The following is a 21,002-nucleotide window of genomic DNA, read 5'->3' on the forward strand; positions in this document are numbered from 1 at the left end:
CAGGCGTACTATCATGAGCAGCTTACGACACTCAGTGAGCACTAGGTGCCTCTGCATGCTTTAGCAACATACTGCTCAGCTGAAGGGAAGGGATTCTTGCTGTCTCTCTCTCTGCTCTAAGCATCACCTAACAAGCAAAGCGAACAAAGAATGGGAAATAAAGCTATCCTTAGCCGGTCAGTGAGTGAATTGTAATCTGTCTCTGTGGAGTAAAGGTTGTGTCGGTCAATGGTCGTTTCAAATGATGGACATTAAAGAGATTGTCAAATCCTGTGGAGTCGTTAGTAAAGAGTTTGGAGTTTTTTTCACAACGTCACAGTATTAACTGCAGAGAAAAGGACAGAGAGAGAGAGAAAGAGAAGATCAAGCTCATGCAGATAGTTCTGAAACTTGCAGGTCCTAGAAGTCAGCTAAAAAGCTAGCTGGACATCCCTTTAGCTCTTTGAGCAGAAGCAAAATAAGACATTGTGAGCCTGCCAGCTTTGCACAAAATTGAAAGGGACTGAATTTGTAGCACAGAGGGGTCTTTTTTAGTTCTGCATATAATTAGTCCAAACACAAAGGAAGCAACTGAATGGAGGTTGTCACTCTCTGGAAAAGGGTGGGTAAGACACTTTTTAATTAAATTCTTTCATGAAGAAAGATTTTTTTTTCTTTGCTGCAGCATCTAACATGAACAAAATCAACATCCTTTTACCTGTGAATGTCTGTGAACTTTAATGCTGCACAGCTCCTGCATGCTGTAAAGTGAAATATTTGCCTGTCTTTTTTTTTTTTTTTTTTTGCCCTGAAATAAAATATGATGTAGAATTTGAAAAGATTTCAATGGACATTCTCAAGCATATTTGGAAATATTCTTGCTAATGGATTTCCTTCTTATTGGTCTCTGTTTAAACTGGTTGCTGTGGAAGCCCCCAGGGTTGATATTGTGTACACTGGGTGTCTTTTTAAAAATGCTTCCAGCCGTGAATAGTGGGTGTCCACAGCTATGTCGGTGTGAGGGCAGGCTTTTGTACTGTGAGTCATTGAATCTTACAGAGATGCCTCGCAACCTGTCGGGCATGATGGGCTTGTCTCTGCGGTACAACAGCCTTTCAGAGCTGCATGATGGACAGTTCACAGGGTTAATGCAGCTCACGTGGCTCTATCTGGATCACAATCACATTTGCTCAGTGGAGGGGAATGCCTTTCAAAAATTGCGGAGAGTTAAAGAACTCACTCTGAGTTCCAACAAAATCACTCAACTGCCCAATACTACTTTCCGACCTATGCCAAACTTGCGTAGTGTGGATTTATCATACAATAACCTGCAGTCTTTGGAACCAGATCTGTTTCATGGGCTGAGAAAACTAACAACTTTGCACATGCGGTCAAACGCCATCAAGTTTGTGCCAGTGAGAATTTTTCAGGACTGTCGCAGCCTGAAGTTTCTAGACATAGGATACAATCAGTTGAAAAGCCTGGCTCGAAACTCTTTTGCAGGCTTGTTTAAACTCACTGAACTACACCTCGAGCACAATGATTTGGTGAAGGTGAATTTAGCTCATTTTCCAAGGCTCATTTCACTGCATTCTCTCTGCCTACGAAGGAATAAAGTCACTATTGTAGTCAATTCCTTGGACTGGATATGGAAATTGGAAAAAATGGATCTCTCTGGCAACGAGATTGAATACATTGAACCTCATGTTTTCGAAAGTGTACCTCACCTCCAATCACTGCAGCTGGATTCCAACCAGCTAACCTACATTGATCCAAGAATCCTCAACTCCTGGAAATCACTCACTAGCATCAGCCTTTCTGCAAACATCTGGGATTGCAGCCGTAATGTTTGCGCCTTGGCCTCCTGGCTAAGTAACTTTAAGGGTCGCTATGACAGCAATCTGCTCTGTGCCACCCCTGAATATGCACAGGGGGAGGATGTTTTAGATGCAGTGTATGCTTTTCACTTATGCGAAGATGCAGAAGACCCAACAAGTGTTAACATGCTATCAGCAGTAACAAACAACAGCGACCAAATGTTCACTTATAGCCCTGCCACAATAATATATGATGTGCAGGATACTGAAGGAGAAAGAACAACAAATGCCATAACCGTAACTATCCCCAATGAAAACACTGAGAATGCTGTTCAGATTCACAAGGTGGTGACAGGGACCATGGCACTGATTTTCTCTTTCCTCATAGTGGTTTTAGTGTTGTATGTCTCCTGGAAGTGTTTTCCAGCCAGCCTAAGGCAACTCAGACAGTGCTTTGTGACACAGCGCAGAAAGCAGAAGCAGAAACAAACCATGCATCAAATGGCTGCCATGTCAGCCCAGGAGTATTACGTTGATTACAAACCCAACCACATTGAAGGAGCCCTGGTGATCATTAATGAATATGGATCTTGTTCCTGTCACCAGCAGCCAGCAAGGGAATGTGAGGTGTGATTTTCTGTGGGAATTTAAACAGTGTGCAACCAAATAACAATGGGCAGACAGTTGGATGGGGGTTTATTGTGCTTTTCTGATGATTTCTGATGCACTTCTTTGCTGAAATTGTAAGAGGATCTGTCTAAAAGACTTGATATGTTAGCTTTATTGTGTCTTAAAATCTTCAGGACAGTCAGTCCTAACATTTCATATGATAATATTCCCTTTGAAGATCTGACAATATTCAGGAATCTGAGAGTGTAAAAAGGTACCAATTATTGACTGATTTTTTTTTTGTAAACTACAAAAATGTTTAAAATAAAAAAAATAGCATTTACAGTTTTTGCAGACTGGTGTATACTACGTGAATTGTTACCTGTATGCAAAATACAACAGTTTAACCTCTTTTCTCTTCACGTACAAGTGTTGAAATTAAAATCTAGCAGCAAGGAAGCCACATAAAATTGAAAGATTGAAATTTAGCAGATTGCTTCACAGTGTAATTATTACACATCCACATACACCATGTTATTGAAAATAAAAAAAAAGCATGGCATAACAAATATATTTTTGTTAATGTGCTACCTGTAATAGTATATCACTAAAAGAAGGAGCTGAGTCATCTTGGAAAGGCTAAAGTTCTAACCTGCCCCTAGGAAATATTTCTGAAGATTTTTCAAGATAGCTGAATTCTAAGTTGTACTAAGAGCCACAAAGATGCAGCATATCCCATCAGTACATTCTGTATCTGAATTAATCACATAGCAAAGTCTGATTAAAAAACGAACACCTTATTTTAAAGGGCTTATTTAAAATCTACTAGCATTTCCCCCTTTCATGCTCTTCTGCCGTATGCTAAAAGCAGAGAAACCATTGCTCTGTGCAGTGTAGAGTAATGATGAAAGGACTAAGGAGGCAGCAATCCAATTTTCAGTAGTGAAAGATCTGTGTGTTTCAAAAGTAGAACCTTGGGTGTAACACTGCAGGCCCATTAGGCATAGGGTGATTGGAGCATACTTATGGTTACTATAGTTAACTACTATAAAATCCTGTCTTGGGAATGCCTGGCTTGCCAGTCACTTTAGTCACAAGACATCCTTAATAGCCCACCCTTCTAAAAATATCTGCAGAGGCAGAAAGTATATGATCCTACCTTACTAAGTATTGACACACGGATTGGTGATTATATCAACAGTGCTTTCTTAATACAGAGCCATGCAGCTGTTTCATTTTATTGCCCTTCTTTAAATGCTTGCTTTTCCTGTATTTTGGATTTTCTCTCTCCAATATGTGACCAACCTACTGATTGCTCTTCTGAACCACTCCACACATGTCAATGAAAACGAGGGTGTTGCATTTTTATATCAGCAGGCAATGCATCTTTGAAACCTTCTTCATACAGCATACCATTCTAATAAAATGTGACAGATAAAGGATTTTGTAAAATGTATACACTTTGTACTTATTTCTTCATGCTAGGGCTAGCATCAATGGAAGAAAGTGCCCCAAAATTGACATTTTTAATGTTAACTTAGATGTAATTTTTTTTAAATGCCTATGACGCTAAGACAGGTTTATAAAATACAGATCATGAAAGGATCAAACCAAGTTTTTTTTTCCTGCATAGATCCTTAGTAGTCAATAATGTTTAATTATATAAAAAGGAATATTTTATAAATTATTTCTAAATGTCAAATGAGCACATCCTTTGAAGAGCCAAAGCTTATTCTTCATTTGCTTAGCAACTTTCACCCTGATTTATATTCATTAAATATGAAGTATTCCTGCACTGTAATCAGATTATGTTATATAGTAAAACTACAATATCATAAATGATCTACATCGGTAGAGGATCTTTTTATTTTCATTATTGCAAATTTTAAACTAAAAAATTAATGATTTTGTTTTTAAGCCACTTACAATTTCCCTGCTGTCTTGAAATTTGCTCAGACTATTATAGCTAGGATGGTATTTAACCATTTAAGCAATAGTGCATTTCTCTTTCTGTTCCACTTCAAATCTGCAAGGGTTTAATCCTTCAGCCACTGAAGTCAATAGCAAAACTTCCATTGACTTCACTGGAAGAAGATATCAGAGGGGTAGCCGTGTTAGTCTGGTTCTGTAAAAGCAGCAAAGAATCCTGTGGCACCTTATAGACTAACAGACGTTTTGCAGCATGAGCTTTCGTGGGTGAATACCCACTTGCATCTGAAGAAGTGGGTATTCACCCACGAAAGCTCATGCTGCAAAACGTCTGTTAGTCTATAAGGTGCCACAGGATTCTTTGCTGCTGGAAGAAGATAACGCCCTAAATGAGCAGTGATGGGCAGTGATGGAACCTACAGCAAGACAGCTTCTTGTTTGTTTCAGAGTCTGCTGAGTTTTTTAAGACAAAATATCTTACACAATGCTAATTTAGGGCCATATTTTCCAGTCTTTGCTGATGACAATCTCCACTGAGTGCAAATGGGGGTTTTGCCTGAGGCAGGTCTGCAGAATTTGGCTCTCTAACTTTAATTACAAGCACTATGATATGCCCCTCAAATCAAAATGTAACATTAATGTCATCTTGCAAACTGCTTGGCTTAAACTGGTTTGACAGAAAGCTTCCAAGAGCACCCCAAGACAGTTAAAGTTCTACATATGTGAAAAAAATATTGAACTGCATTTATTTCTTCAGTAGCTCCTGTTGCTATAAGAAACAGTGCCGGTGTATTCATTTTTCCTCAGAGTTCATATACATATAAGATGTCTTGGTGCATGTAAATCTGCTGCAAGACTGGTGCAAACATACACGCAAGTCACTGCAAACATCTACAGATTATTCATTCTGTTTATCAGTGTTAGCGATTTCAAACGAGGTTTCGTGAGACTTGAACAATTCAACCTTGGTGATTTATTCACCTCTGTGCTTCATGCATCTTACATTGGCACCTTAAGCAAACTAAAGGAGATAATCTGATTTTTAAAAGTGCAGTACTTTTCACAATGAGGACTAATCTCATTACTTCCTCTTACCATTTCTCTAAAAGGAGAGTAGTTACCACCAATGACTTGCTTCCCATTGCAGAATGATAGATGAACCCTCCACACATAGGATAACAGATATTCAACTTCGGAGATGATATTTTTCAAATAATCACAAACAATCTTTTTTCTAAACAGACAAGTGACAGCCACAACATCACAAGACAAACTTCTGCTTCTTCAGGTCTCCAAAGGACACCTGTACATATCTCCTGGAGGTCCTGAGCAGTCACGGTGGCCCCTTGTCATTTAAGTTAAGCTATACGGCTATAAACCACAAGGATAATCTAAAGGCTGCCCAAATCTGTTCTGAAAGTTAATGTGAGAAATAAGTGAATATTCCAAATGCAAAGGGGAAGCATTTATTGTGTTACAATCCAACTAATCAAAATGTAGTTATATCCATTCCACTTTCAGGCAGCTTGCAGGGGTATATTTGAACATCACTACCTTTGTAGTGTACATGGAGCAATAGGAGAAAGCTCTTGCTGATTATTCCTTTCAGATTTGATATTCAACTAACGATCCACAGAAATGTCAGTGTTTCTGTTTTGATCCCCTTATCAGAGATTTATAGCATGGCTACAAAAATATGCTTCTGGGTGAAATGTGACACAGTGTCTCGCCCAAGAGGTTATAGGGGAAGGTCAGAGGGTAAAACTATTTTAAATAAATCCCCTTATGTTCCACTAGAAAGAAAATTTCCCTTTTTAACTAGACAATTAGCTCAAGCTGTTCCTTTCAGTATTTTCACACACAAGACAAGGGAAGGAAACTATCTTTCATGAGGATTGTTAATACTCAGTCCGTGTTATGGATCCATAATAGACAATCTTTTGCTACGAACATCAATACACAGTCACAGTGTACCCAATGACGGTTCTGAAGGAAATGTTAGTGTGTATGCTCTGAATACATATGAGGGATGATTTATGTCCCTTCCCGGCTTTTTCTTTTACTTTCTGAACTACAGAGAAAAATGACATGAAATCACAAAATCAATGCTAATATATCATATTCTGTATCTGGCCTGAATATATAAACACAAAGAAATTCTAAGTTAAAGCTATAAACTCCATCCTTTAGACTCCTCATTGTGCTTAAGTAGTGTCAGTGCTTAAGTATACCAGTGGATGATCTTACATGCCATATGCACAGCGATATCTATGTATTCTATAGTGGGCTAAGGATGAAACCTTAGATGAAGCTCTTAATCTCCTTGCTTGTGTATATCAACGAAAGATCACATACCTGAACGTATTTTGTATAGTTTAACATACATGGTATGTTTTTATGGGCAGGGTACTGAGCAGCTCTTTAAATGCCTATATTTAATCATTTTCTTCTGCTCTGACAAAAAGCCCAGCAGTTGCTTTTTTCAGATATACTAAATTTGTTTCCTTTTGTGTTTTGTTCTACTGTGGTAGCAAAAGAACATTCTGAATTAAAAAAAAGCCCAGTTACATCAGACAGCTTTCAGAAAGGCAAATGGGAAGCAGCATTTAATTAGCAAGCTTATTACTACTGCTAAAATGTATTCAAATTAAAGAAAAGAGGAAGGAAATGAGGACAAGGAGACAAAAGACAAGGGGGAAAGACTTAAGTGAAGAGGACTAAACCAGGTTTAAAAAAAAGACAAACTAAAAGGAATGGCAAAGATAAAGAAAAAAAGTCTAAGACTGAGGTGGGTATAGAAACATATAGCTCTGCAGAATGAGCAAGCAAAGATGGAAGGGCTTGTGGAAAGGAGAGTACAATAAAATATAGGTTTGCTGCATAAGAAAGACAAAAAGGAAGGATGGAGGAACATGAAGAAGGGAGAGAGGAGGATAGGTGAAAAGGCAGACAAGTTAGCTTTTTCTATGTGTTACCTCCCACGTTGTAGTTGTGGGAGGGCCATCCAAAGACATGTCAGAAGGATACTTTCTCTCTCTCTCTCTCTCTTTCTCTCTCTCTCTCACACACACACACACACACACACACACACACTTTCATTGGGAGGTGAATCTAAACAACAGTGCACTCCTCCCTCTCCACAATTCTGGTAGCTGAATTCCAACATCATGTACCTCTTTCAGTTTTATCAGTAGCATTTCCTGGCTGTATTAGTTAGCAACTCACTATAGACTTTCTAGATAACTAGATATTTATACCAAAAGCAGTTTGCTTTCCTAACAAAAAGTGCCCATTTTCAGAGCTGAGCCTGAGCTCAATTGATTCTCTTATTAACCATATCCTGACTTAATCTCTCTCACACTCAGCTTTTGTGGTCACAGATATTACAACAAACAAATAGCAGGCATTTTTCCCATGCACAATTTATCAGTATGCCACAAGATTGCTCTTTAGGACCAGTGCAGTGTTAACAAGTTGAATGTCCGGTTACTTGAGGACACATATACTTATCCTCAAAGCCTGAATTTGTCTGGTGGTCTGGAAAAATGCCAGAGACCTAAGGTTAACATTTCAGAGGAATACTGACACACACCAAACCCATTCAGTTATTGGAAACAACCATTCAGAGTATTTATTACGTAAACATCAAACAATCAAAACCATGGAAAGAATTCCCCACATCCTTGGTTAGAGCAGAGAAACTTGCTGAAAGAACAGGGTTGAATGCAGTCTGCCTCTGAAGTTGTCTTAAAAAAAAAAAAGGCCTGACTACACCAAATTAATGAAACAAAGCAACAAGACAGACATTTGTAATTGGGTGGGTGACTATGAAGAACCCAGCTGAATGCTGAGGAGCACTTTAATTTTATTGAAATATGTCGGGTTTATAGTGACCATATTTGCAGTGAAATCTGTATTTCTCTTCAAGACAGACATTGTATCATGATTATTATGATACATGATTATTAATTAATTATTATTATTAATAAGATGTCACTTGCTGGTACTCAGACACAATTATTTAGGATTTAGACCAATTGTTCTTCTTGTTCTCTAGTATCAGTCATCCCTAACACTCGACTTTCAAGGCCAGGAAAAGGGAGGAAATAATTAAATGTAGCTGACCAAAATGAAATGGACTCTGAGTTCAGAAATGTACCAACTATTCGCATGAAGTAAATAATGTATTTTACAAAAGCAATGTGTAAAACTCAGTGCTCCTGGGAGTGAAGAACTATTCGCAGTGGCCACATATAAATAGAGTGAGCAGGTGCTAGGCAAACATCACACACAGCTCTACTAATAAACCTCAATTCTGATCCACACCAACTCTCCTGCACTGTTCAAGTCCACAGCAGGCACAGCTAGTAATGCCTAGCTAGGTGTTCGTTACTGTGGGCAGTATGGGATTATGACCAATTCATTTCCATTTGTGACATTATCAAGAGCTGACTACAAGACTCCAAATGTGACAGGTTTGTATCAAATCCACTGTATCAGCTAGTCCTCATGCTTAATGCAGATGATTTTAAATTATGATTGGCTTATACAATTAGTGACTAAGTACACGGCCTCAGCAGACTTTCCTCTGTGTTCCTCTGAAGACATGCTGTTCCCTTTCCTACTAACAGCGAGCTGTAGCAGCAGAGTTTAATGAAAGAAGACTTCAAATTGTTTTTTCAATAAAATCCGCAATAAGAAATATGCACGTGTGTATTTAACTGATAGAAAAGGGGGTTATCCAATTAAGGTATTCACTGCAGCCTATAACAAGACTCAACGGAATAGGACACCTCTGTGTTCTAATGGGTAGTAAAAGGTGCAGGAAAACAGCTTCCTAATAGATGTGGGACTGAAACTGGAAACTGTTGTATGAAGATCCTTTAAACACAGATTTTATTTCCTGTTTGTATTAAGTTTGCTCCATTTTTATTCTCCTTTTTCAGTCCCCCCTCACCCCCGTCTTTCCACTCCCAGAATTTGTACATCAGCTGAAAAAGACTCTGTATCAAGAGAAAAATCAAATCAAATCTGAGAATCCAAAACTAAACTGCAAGAATAGTTCAGAGTTCTTGAATTCCAGTGGTTTTTATTCTTTTAGCAACTGCCAGCTCTTTGAAGCACGTCTGCTATCAATGGCTCATGTTTGCAAGACTAGAGCTAAAGTGAGCTCTCTGGAGTAAACCTGAATCTGTGTCTGTAGTTCAGTGCTTCTACTGACAGTCTGGCTTGCTAAGAGAGAGTGTGGTAAATATTAAAGAATGTTAATAAAAATGAGATAAAACATCTGGGGATTTTTAAAACTAAACTTGGCTCACTACTAAAGTTTATCTTGACAGAAAATTTACTTCTCTGATCCAGATCATTTCCCAAAGCAATTTTCCAACAGCAAACATAAATTTGTGGCTGCTGCTAAAAGGTTTCCAATCCCAATGCTAAAGAGGCCACTGAATGTCAAATGTTTACCTCAACTTCATGTAAATGTCATACTGTATTGGACACCATTACTTCACGTTAGCATAATCAGCCGCTCACTGCCATGACCTTAAACCTTAATGTGAGGCATTTTTGCTTTCCATATAAACAACTACAGCAAAGGATCATACCATCATATATCTAGATAATATCTTGATTGTAATTAACTCATTACAGAATGATAACCTAATAAGCTGCATATATTTTTACTACGTGAATTTATGTCAATGGGCTAAGTAATTCCATAAGATTCACAGTACAGAAAGATCCAAATCAAAGTACCAACGAGGCTGGAAAACTGGTGGTACTGACAGAAATGTGGTACAGGGCCTAGTACTACCACAGATGAGGTGAAAGAAGATACTGCTCAGATGTCCCTAAATGTGAGGCAACCATGGGGAGAGTAAATAGGGAGACAGGCAGTATACATGATTGTACTCTGTGAATAAAACAGCATAGAACAGAATGATCAAACTCCATGAGTTAATGCTTGCTGAGACAGAATTAACTGCTAATAGTGTGTATATTAGACAGCAAATTTAACATAAGAACATAAGAACGGCCGTTCCGGGTCAGACCAAAGGTCCATCTAGCCCAGTATCTGTCTACCAACAGTGGCCAATGCCAGGTGCCCCAGAGGGAGTGAACCTAACAGGCAATGATCAAGTGATCTCTCTCCTGCCATCCATCTCCATCCTCTGATGAACAGAGGCTAGGGACACCATTCTTACCCATCCTGGCTAATAGCCATTTATGGACTTAGCCACCATGAATTTATCCAGTTCCCTTTTAAACATTGTTATAGTCCTAGCCTTCACAACCTCCTCAGGTAAGGAGTTCCACAAGTTGACTGTGCGCTGCGTGAAGAAGAACTTCCTTTTATTTGTTTTAAACCTGCTGCCTATTAATTTCATTTGGTGACCCCTAGTTCTTGTATTATGGGAATAAGTAAATAACTTTTCCTTATCCACTTTCTAAAAATCACTCATGATTTTATATACTTCTATCATATCCCCCCTTAGTCTTCTCTTTTCCAAGCTGAAGAGTCTTAGCCTCTTTAATCTTTCCTCATATGGGACCCTCTCCAAACCCCTAATCATTTTAGTTGCCCTTTTCTGAACCTTTTCTAGTGCTAGAATATCTTTTTTGAGGTGAAGAGATCACATCTGTACACAGTATTCGAGATGTGGGCGTACCATGGATTTATATAAGGGCAATATTATATTCTCAGTCTTATTCTCTATCCCCTTTTTAATGATTCCTAACATCCTGTTTGCTTTTTTGACCGCCTCTGCACACTGCGTGGACACCTTCAGAGAACTATCCACGATGACTCCAAGATCTTTTTCCTGACTCGTTGTAGCTAAATTAGCCCCCATCATATTGTATGTATAGTTGGGGTTATTTTCTCCAATGTGCATTACTTTACATTTATCCACATTAAATTTAATTTGCCATTTTGTTGCCCAATCACTTAGTATTGTGAGATCTTTTTGAAGTTCTTCACAATCTGCTTTGGTCTTAACTATCTTGAGTAGTTTAGTATCATCTGCAAACTTTGCCACCTCACTGTTTACCCCTTTCTCCAGATCATTTATGAATAAATTGAATAGGATTGGTCCTAGGACTGACCCTTGGGGAACACCACTAGTTACCCCTCTCCATTTGAGGAAGTAAACTCACTGGAGGTAACTGGCAAAAGTAAACAGTTCCCAGTGAGGAGTAGTCAGACACAGAAGTGATGGATGCCTACAATGGGGATGGCCCTCATCAACAGATTATGATGGGTCATGACATCCACCCGAAGACACAATCAAAGTAGAAAACAACAAGTATATGCACCATATACAGAGGGAAACCAGAAGTCCACAAGATCTAATATAGACACTCCTGAGGACCCTCCTTTGCCCTGGTGTTCTCATGCTTCTTTACCCTTGACTATACTATCACCATCTGTCACACACATGGAACCTCCATACCATTTGGCTTAAGTGTATAATGCTTTCAGGGGCTAGCAAACAGGGGACTTTTGCAAGGGAGTTCTCCGGGTGAAGGAAGAGTGAACCTTGTGGTGAGTTTGTTGTCTGTTAGTGGTTTGTTGTTGTGTGCTTGCTTGCCGTGTGCCTGCTTGACAGAAATTTATTGTGTGGACTGTTCGGGGGGTTGTGGGCTGAGCCTAGAGGCCTGCCAGGCAAGGCTGAGATCTGCCTAAGGAGGCTCTAGCCTCTCATCCCTTTAGGATTACTTCACAAGACGGGAAGGGCTAAATCACAGAGAGATGGGGTTTTAAAAAACAGCTCATAAGTGACCCGAGGAGCTAGCAAACAGGAGCTGCAAACAGGGGAGTTTTTCAAGGGAGCATGAGCCAGATACACCTAATAAACATTCTCTAAATTTAGACCAATAACACTGCCTCCTCGCTCAAAACTCCCCCCCCACACACCCCAACAAACACAAAGAAACCCTGCAAGTGTAAAAAGAATGCAGGCAAAAGTCTAGCAGCAGAGTGGGGGCTATTCAGTTTATTGCATATGATTGGCATATGTGTGTTCGGAGGAACCAGCGCATAGCACTCAGAGACCGAGTATGGGTTCTTGAGACCAGAGTGAGTGAACTACGGGAGACAGAGAGGTACATAGATGATACTTTCTGAGACACAGTAGAGTGGTCCCACCCCAAATCTGACACCCTTTGGGCTATTGAGGAGGATGAAAGACTCAAGGAGGGAGAACATCAAGTTGGAGCAAAAGGAAAGCGAAAATGATTAGGGGGCTGGGGCAGCTGAGGGAACTGGGCTTGTTTAGTCTGCAAAAGAGAAGAGTGAGGGGGGAATTTGATAGCAGCCTTCAACTACCTGAAGCGGAGGTTCCAAAGAGGATAGAGCTAGGCTGTTCTCAGTGGTGGCAGAGGACAGAACAAGGAGTAAAGTTGCAGTGGGGGAGGTCTGGGTTAGGTATTAGGAAAAACAATTTCACAAGGAGGATGGTGAAGGACTGGAATGGGTTACCTAGGCAGGTGGCGGAATCTCCATCCTTAGAGGTTTTTAAGGCCCGGCTTGCCAAAGCCCTGGCTGAGATGATTTAATTGGGGGTGGTGCTGCTTTGAGCAGGGGGTTGGACTAGATGACCTCCTGAGGTCTCTTCCAACCCTAATATTCTATTATTCTATGAAAGGATCCCATAGTTGGGACCCTTCTGCCAAAAAATACCATGGTATTAACTCACACTGAGGGCCCGTCTACTGGAGAATGGACCCTATTATTAGGAAGAGACAGGTAATAATAAAGGAGGATTCAATTATTAGAAATATAGATAGTTGGGTTGGTGATGATCAGGAGAACCACATGAATTGCCTACTGGGTGTGAAGGTTGAGGACATCTCAAGACATCTAGACAAGCTTACGTGCAGAGCTGGAGAGGAGTTGGTAGTCATGGACATGTAGGAAACCAATGCCATAAGGAAAGGTAGAAAAGATGTTCTGGAGATCCAATTTAGGCTTCTAGGTAGGAGATTAAAATCCAGGATCTCTATGTTAGCATGGTCTTACCAGGAGGGCTTCAGCTTCCTTGACCACAGTATGCTGTTCCAGGAAGAAGGACTGCTAAGTGGAGATGGGGTCCACCTATCGAGGAAGGGGAAGAACATATTTGGATACAGACTGGTTAACCTACCAAGGAGGGCTTTAAACTAGGTTCAACAGGGGCAGGTGACAAAAGCCCACGGGTAATTCTAAAACATGGAGACCTCGGAGAAGGCTCAGAATTTGGGGGAAGCATGGGCTGTTATAGCATGGATAAAAGAGAGACGAGAAAACATAGGGGGGAAATCAAATCAGAATCTTAGATGTCTGTATACTAATGTGAGAAGTATGGGGAATAAATAGGAAGAACTAGAAATACTAGTTAATAAACATGACTATCACATAGTTGGCATCACAGGTGGGATAATACGTATGACTGGAATATTGGTATAGAGGGGTACAGCTTGCTCAGGAAGGACGAGCAGGGAAAAAGGTGAAGAGGTGTGGCCTCATATATTAGAAATGTATACAGTAGGACTGAGCTTGACATGGAAATGGGAGACAGACTTGTTAAAAGTCTCTGGGTAAGAATAAAAGGGGTAAAAAACAAGGGTGATCTCATGGTAGGGGTCTACTCCAGATCACCTAACCAGGAAGAAGAGGTGGATGAGTTTTGTTTTGTTTTTTTTAATAATAAATAAAAATAAAAATAAAAACTAACAAAATCATCCAAAACACAGGATTTCATGGTGATGGGGGACTTCAACTACTCAGACATCTGTTGGGAAAATGACACATCAGGGCTCAGATTATCCAACAAGTTCATAGAATGTATTGGATATATATATAATTTCAGTAGGTGAAGAAAGCTGTTCTGGATTTGGTTTTGACAAATAGGAATGAACTGGTTGAGAATTTGAAAGTGGAAGGCATCTTAGGTGAAATGGTAGATTTCATGATTCTAAGGAATGGTAGGAGGGAAAACAGCACAATAGAGATAATGGATTTCAAGAAGGCAGACTTTAGGAAACTCAGGGAATTGATAGGCAAGATCCCATGGGAAGCAAGTCTAAGGAGAAAAACAGGTCAAGAGAGTTGGCAGTTTTTCAAAGAGACATAATTAAGGGCACAAGAGCAAACTATCCCAATGCGTAGGAAAGATTGGAAGTATGGCAAGAGACCATCCAGGCTGAAAACGAGGAGATCTTCAATGATCTGAAATTCAAAAAAGAGTCCTACAGAAATTGGAAACTAAGTCAAATTACAAAGGATGAATATATACAAATAACAGAAGTATGTATGAACAAAATTAGAAAGGTCAAGGCACAAAAAGAGATTAAACTAGCTAGAGACAAAGGATAACAAGAAAACATTCTACAAATACCCTAGAAGACAAAGAAAAACCAAAGACAGGGTAGGCCCCTTCTTCAATGAGGAAGAAAATAATAACAGAAAATGCGGAAATGACAGAAGTGCTAACTGACTTTTTTGTTTCAGTTTTCACTAAAAAGGTTAGTAGAGATTGGACATCTAACATAGTGAATGCCAGTGAAAATTAGGTTAGATCAGAAGTTAAAATAGGGAAAAAACAAGTTAAAAATTACTTAGCTGAGTTAGATGTCTTCAAGTCACCCAGACTTGATGAAATGCCTCCTAGAATACTTAAAGAGCTCACAGAGGAGATAGCTGAGCCATTAGGGATTATCTTCAAAAAAGTCATGTAAAACAGGAGAGATTCCAGAGGAATAGAAAAGGCCAAATATAGTGCCAATCTATAAAAAGGGAAATAAGGACAACCTGGGGAATTACCGACCAGGCAGCTTAACTTCAGTACCCGAAAAGAAAATTGGGCAAACAATTAAACAATCAATTTGCAAACACCTAGAAGATAATAAAATGATAAGTAACAGTCAACACGGATTTGTCAAGAACAAATTATATCAAGCCAATCTAATTCCTTTTTTCCCCTTTTTGACAGGGTAACAAGCCTTGTGGATGGGGGGAAGGGACAGATATGGTATATCTTGACTTTAGTAAAGCTTTTGATACTGTCTCACATGACATCATAAACAAATTAGGGAAATACAACCTAGATGGAGCTACTATAAGGTATAAATGGTTGGAAAACTATTCCCAGAGAGAAGTTATCAGTGGTTCACAGTCAAGCTGGAAGAGCATATCAAGTGTGGTCCTGCAGGGATCAGTTCTGGGTCTGGTTCTGTTCAATATCAGCATCAAGGATTAGAATAATGACATAGACAGTGCACTTATAAAGTTTGCGGATGATATCAAGCTGGGAGGGGTTGCAAGTCCTTTGGAAGATAGGATCAAAATTCAAAATGATCTGGACAATCTGGAGAAATGGTCTGAAGTAAATAGGATGAAATTCAATAAGGACAAATGCAAAGTACTTCATATATGAAGGAACAATCCCTTGCACACATACAAAATGGGAAATGACAGCCTAGGAAGGAGTTCTGCGGACAGAGATCTGGGGCTCATAATGGAACACAAGCTAAATGAGAGTCAATAGTGTAACACTGTTGAACAAAAATGAATATCATTCTGGGATGTATTAACAGGAGTATTTTAAGCAAGACACAAGAAGCAGTTCTTCCACTCTACTCCACACTGATTAGGCCAGGACCAGATGGTATTCACCCAGGAGTTATGAAGGAATTCAGATATGAAACTGCAGAACTATTAATTGTCGTTTGTAACCTATTGCTTAAATCAGCTTCTGTACCTGATGACTGACGGATAGCTAATGTAATGCTGTTTTTAAAAAAAAAAGGCTCCAAAGGCAATTCTGGCAATTACAGGTCAATTTGACTAACTTAAGTACCAGTAAAATTAGCTGAACCTAGATTAAACAGAATTATCAGACGCATAAATTAATACTATATGTTAGGGAATGGTCAACACAGCTTTTGTAAAGGGAAATCATGCATCACCAATCTATTAGAATACTTTGAGGGGGTCCACAAACATGTGGAGAAAGGTGATCTAGTAGATATAGTGTACTTGGACTTTCAGAAACCCATTGACAAGTTCCCTCACTAAAGGCTCTTCAGAAAAGTAAGCAATCATGGGTTAAGAGGGAATGTCCTCTCATGGATCAGTAACTGGTTAAAAGATACAATGCAAAGGATAGGAATAAATGGTCAGTTTTCACAGTCAGGAAGGAATTCTCTCCTGGGTCAGAATGGCAGACACCCTGAGGGTTTTTCACCTTCCTCTGCAGCATGGGGCACAGGTCACTTGCAAATTGATGTAAGCAGAGTCAGGATGAGCCCCACCCTGACATCTGGTGGTAAATTATGGGGAGTGCGGAAAGTGTTGCATTGGTATTTCGGTTATTTGCATGGGCACTCCCAACCCACTTAGCATACCGCAAAGCAGCATGGGATGGTTACTTTCACAGCTGTGGGAGCCCCCAATTTCGTTGTTATTGGGGCAGGAGGAATGAAATGTTGTCACCCTGATTGGGTAACTGGGGAACTACAAAATTGTCTTGTGATGGGGGGTTTCATTGTCAGCTGGATAGCACTTGCTAGATGGGGCACATGGGTTCCAAAACCCATTGAGAAGAGAGAGGCTGGGGACAGATATCTGTACTGGGTGGTGCAGGCTTCTTGTGTGAGCCAGATGCACCAGTTCCACCTGTGCCTCTCTCCACTGTGGAATGTCAGAGTTAATGTTTGATTCCCTTAAGAGTCTAGATACAGGTTACTGAGCTGAACTCACTGGCACTGGGGCTCCCCTACTATGAGCTGGAATGACTAAGAGCTGAAATCACTAAAGAGCTGAACTTGCTGAGAGCACTGAGTACTGTGCTTATGAGTGGGGGAGCCTGAAGCAATACCATGGAGCAGAGCAGCTGGCAGAACGGAGTGGAGCAGTTTGTGCAGCCCTGGGTGAGTGGAGCCAAGCAGCTCGCGAGGACGGCCGGAGCAGATCACAGGACAGCTGGTGGACCAGAGCAGCCCACAGAGCCAGCGGAGCTGAGCGGTGGCGGGGACGGATGGTGGAAGCAGAACCCCACGAAGAGGCAGGGCAGTTGGCCCCAAACCATGTAAGGTGCCCCTTTTCTACCCAGGCTGGGGAGGGGGACCTCTGCAAAGAGACTCTTGAACTCTGGGGCTGCACTGACCCGGGACAGAGACTTTTGGATTGTGGGACTTTTGGGACTGTGGGTGATTTGGGGGGTTGCTGGACTCAAGGGCCCAGAAAGAAGGACACGGCCCAATTTGCTGGAGTGGGTCTTTGCTCACGGTTTGACCCATGATCTCTAGTTAAGGTATTTTCCAAATTTAATGCTTGTTGTTGTTTATCTTATGTAATTAAACCTTTTCTGCTACACCAAGAGTCTGTGCTTGCGAGAGGGGAAGTATTGCCTCCTTGAGGCGCCCAGGGGTGTGTGTAAGATTTTCCCAGGTCACTGGGTGGGGGCTCGAGCTGGTTTTGCATTATGTTGTGGGGAAGGGACCCCTAGGTATTGAACCCGGCCCTTGCTGCTATCGTTTCGGCCCGGCAGAAGGGTTACATTTTTGGGGGCTCGTCCGGGATACCTGGGTCAGTACCCCTCGCAAGCACATGTTGAGTGTTCCACTGTATTGGGAAATAATTGTGTTTATATTTTGAGGAAATTACTGTTGGTATAATGGCTAATATGTCGGGTCTGATGGGCCCCAGTCCTGCAGCCTCTAGCTCAGGGGCGGCAGCCACAGCCTATGATTGGGCAAAAGCACTGGGGCATATATTGGAAAAGATTGTGCTGGCATATGCTACGTCAAACTCTTGTCGTAAGTTAAGGCTATTTGATGGGAAAGAGGAGTTTGAGCCCTGGTTGGAGCATACCACTGAAATGCTGCGGGAGTGGGCCGTACCCGATGTAGAAAAGCGAAGATGTCTAATAGAGAGCCTTAGTGGCCCAGCACTAGATGTAATTCGCACCCTGAAGCTAATTGACCCTGGGGTTAGTGTGCAGGACTGCCTAAAGGCCCTTGATAATACTTTTGGGAGCGTAGAGAGCCCTGAAGACAGTTACTGTAAATTCCTTGATTCCCGACAGCAAAGGCGTGAGAAAACTTCAGCCTATATACAGAGGCTGGAAAGACTGCTTCAGAGAGCTGTTATGAGGGGAGCAGTGACTGCTGAGCAGATGGATCAGACCAGACTGGCTCAAGTTGTAAGAGGGACTCAGTATCAGAACCCGATCCTACTGCATCTCCGACTAAGAGAACGGCAGGAACATCCCCCAAGTTACTCCCAGCTGATAAAGGAGGTCAGGGAAGAGGAAGAAAGGCAGACTGCCAGCGAGTGTTGGGAAGCCCAAACATTGGAACCAGGCAGCACAACGCCACTGCAAATGGCCAGTGTACTGATGGTGAGCACCACAGAGGAACTTGCCCAACAAATGCAGGTCCTGACGAAACGGATAGCTGAGCTGCAAAGCATGATTGACCGAGCTAAGGTTTCCAGGAATAAGGAGCCTCAGACTGTGACAATGGAGAAGTCAGTATCTAGAGCCACTGTCCCACCCCGGCGAAGGGGGAAAGGACAATTCTTTTGCTACCGGTGTGGTCAGGATGGGCACAGTGCTGCTAACTGCCATAAGGAAGAGAACCCCTCCTTAGTGTATGAAAAGCTGAGGAGCAGTTGGGAGAGACCCAGTAGCGGCCAGAAGGTCTGGGGACGGAGACCACCTAGACCTACAGGATTTGAAGATTCCCCCAAAAGAGACCGTCCACCTGGGATCCCTGCAGGACTGATAGGGCCGCGAGCAGAGGTCATGGTGAGGATTGAAGGGGTGGAGTGTAAAGCCGTGCTTGACACTGGATCTCAAGTGACTATTATATTTCAGTCATTCTACCAACAGATGCTTAGGCACCTGCCTATACAGTCACTGACTGGCATTGGTCTGTGTGGCCTCAGCATGGATGAATACCCCTACCAAGGGTATGTCATAGTGCACCTGGAATTCCCAGAGGAGGTTGCTGGGGTAAGGGAAGAGGTAGACACAGCTGCCTTAATATGCCCTGACCCTAAAGGGACCTCTGATGTGTCTGTGCTGATAGGGACCAACTCCAGTCTCTTCAAGGTGCTCGCGGATTACTGCAGACGACGGGCTGGGGACCAGTACCTGAATACCCTGATGATCCATACGCTTTGTGCTGAAGCCTATAGGAAAATTGAGAGTGCTAAAAAGGAGACATCTGAGCTACCGATTGGGGCACTGAAGTACATGGGCACAACCCCCTTAGTAGTGCCCGCAAGGACAGAGCAAGAAGTGCTTGTAATGAGTACCAGGCTGAAAGGCAGTAAAGGGGCACTAGCAATGATAGAGCAGCCAGTTGAAGGAGAGCTCCCGGAAGGAGTGCTGGTCCCCAGTGGAGTCATAACCCTACCTGCTGAAGCCCAGGAAAAGGTGACTATACTGATTGCCAATGAAACAAGTAGAGATATTGTTGTGAAGCAAGGACAAAAGATAGCAGACCTCTTCGAGCCTGAATCAATTGTAAAACCCCAGTGTGAGACTCAAGTTCCGACAATAGACCCAGCAAAGTTTGACTTTGGAGATTCACCATTGTCCGAGGAGTGGAAAGATCGCCTGAGGAGGAAACTTTGTGAAAGACCCAAGGTGTTCTCACTGCATGAGTGGGATGTGGGATGCGCAAAAGGAGTAGAGCACCACATCAGACTACATGACTCCCGACCTTTCAGAGAGAGATCTAGGAGGCTTGCTCTCTCCGAGATGGAAGATGTGCGACAACATCTTCAAGAGCTGGTTGCAAACGGCATCATTACAGAGTCCCGCAGCTCATACGCCTCACCCATTGTGGTGGTACGTAAAAAGAATGGGAAAATCAGGATGTGTATTGACTACCGCACCCTGAACCGCCGTACTGTGGTTGACCAGTACACAATGCCTCGAGTCCAAGATGCCTTAGACTGTTTGCTGGGAAGCCAGTGGTTCTCTGTGTTGGATCTTCGGAGTGGATACTACCAGATCCCTCTGGGTGAAGAAGATAAGGAGAAGACAGCCTTCATCTGCCCATTAGGGTTTTATCAGTTCGAACGCATGCCCCAAGGGATTTCTGGAGCACCTGCCACATTTCAGCGTCTTATGGAGAAAGTTGTGGGAGACATGAATTTACTACAAGTGTTAGTTTATTTAGATGACTTAATTGTGTTTGGAAGAACTTTGGAAGAGCATGAAGAAAGACTTCTTAAAGTGCTTGATAGGTTGGAGGAGTATGGTTTGAAGCTTTCCATTGACAAATGCCAGTTCTGCAGGACCTCAGTGAAGTATGTGGGCCACATCGTGTCCCAAGAGGGTGTGAGTACTGATCCTGATAAAATAGAAGCACTCACTACATGGCCCCGTCCAAGCAACTACAGAGAACTCAAGACTTTCCTTGGGTTTAGTGGCTACTACCGCAGATTCGTGAAAAACTATGCTACAGTTGTAAAACCCCTCAATGATCTTACCAGGGGATATCAGTCCAGCAAGAACAAATCTAAGACCAAGAATAAAGGGCCTTCCGTGCAGAGACACTATGGCCCCTTCGAACCCTTTGGGCCACGGTGGAATGAGAGATGTGAAAGGGCTTTTCGAGAAATCATTACTTGCCTAACTCATGCCCCTGTCCTAGTCTTTGCTGACCCAA

The 21,002-nt window shown here is 41.7% G+C and overlaps 2 protein-coding genes across 4 annotated transcripts in view; one reads left to right on the plus strand and one right to left on the minus strand.

Annotated features, from left to right (window-relative positions):
• The window catches only part of CTNNA2 (catenin alpha 2), a 765,838-nt gene that overhangs the window by 209,800 nt on the left and 535,036 nt on the right, over positions 1–21,002 (minus strand). The window lies entirely within an intron of this gene.
• Positions 864–2,794, plus strand: LRRTM1 (leucine rich repeat transmembrane neuronal 1). Its single transcript, XM_045017828.1, has one exon. It carries the CDS (start codon positions 864–866, stop codon positions 2,427–2,429), a length of 1,566 nt encoding a protein of 521 aa, XP_044873763.1. The 3' UTR covers positions 2,430–2,794.

The sequence above is a fragment of the Mauremys mutica genome, chromosome 5, assembly GCF_020497125.1.
Source record: "Mauremys mutica isolate MM-2020 ecotype Southern chromosome 5, ASM2049712v1, whole genome shotgun sequence".
Lineage (NCBI taxonomy): Eukaryota > Metazoa > Chordata > Testudines > Geoemydidae > Mauremys > Mauremys mutica.

What these genes read in the sequence shown, in the direction of transcription:
- LRRTM1 (XM_045017828.1), top strand. Translation starts at nt 864, where the DNA reads ATGGATTTCCTTCTTATTGGTCTCTGTTTAAACTGGTTGCTGTGGAAG.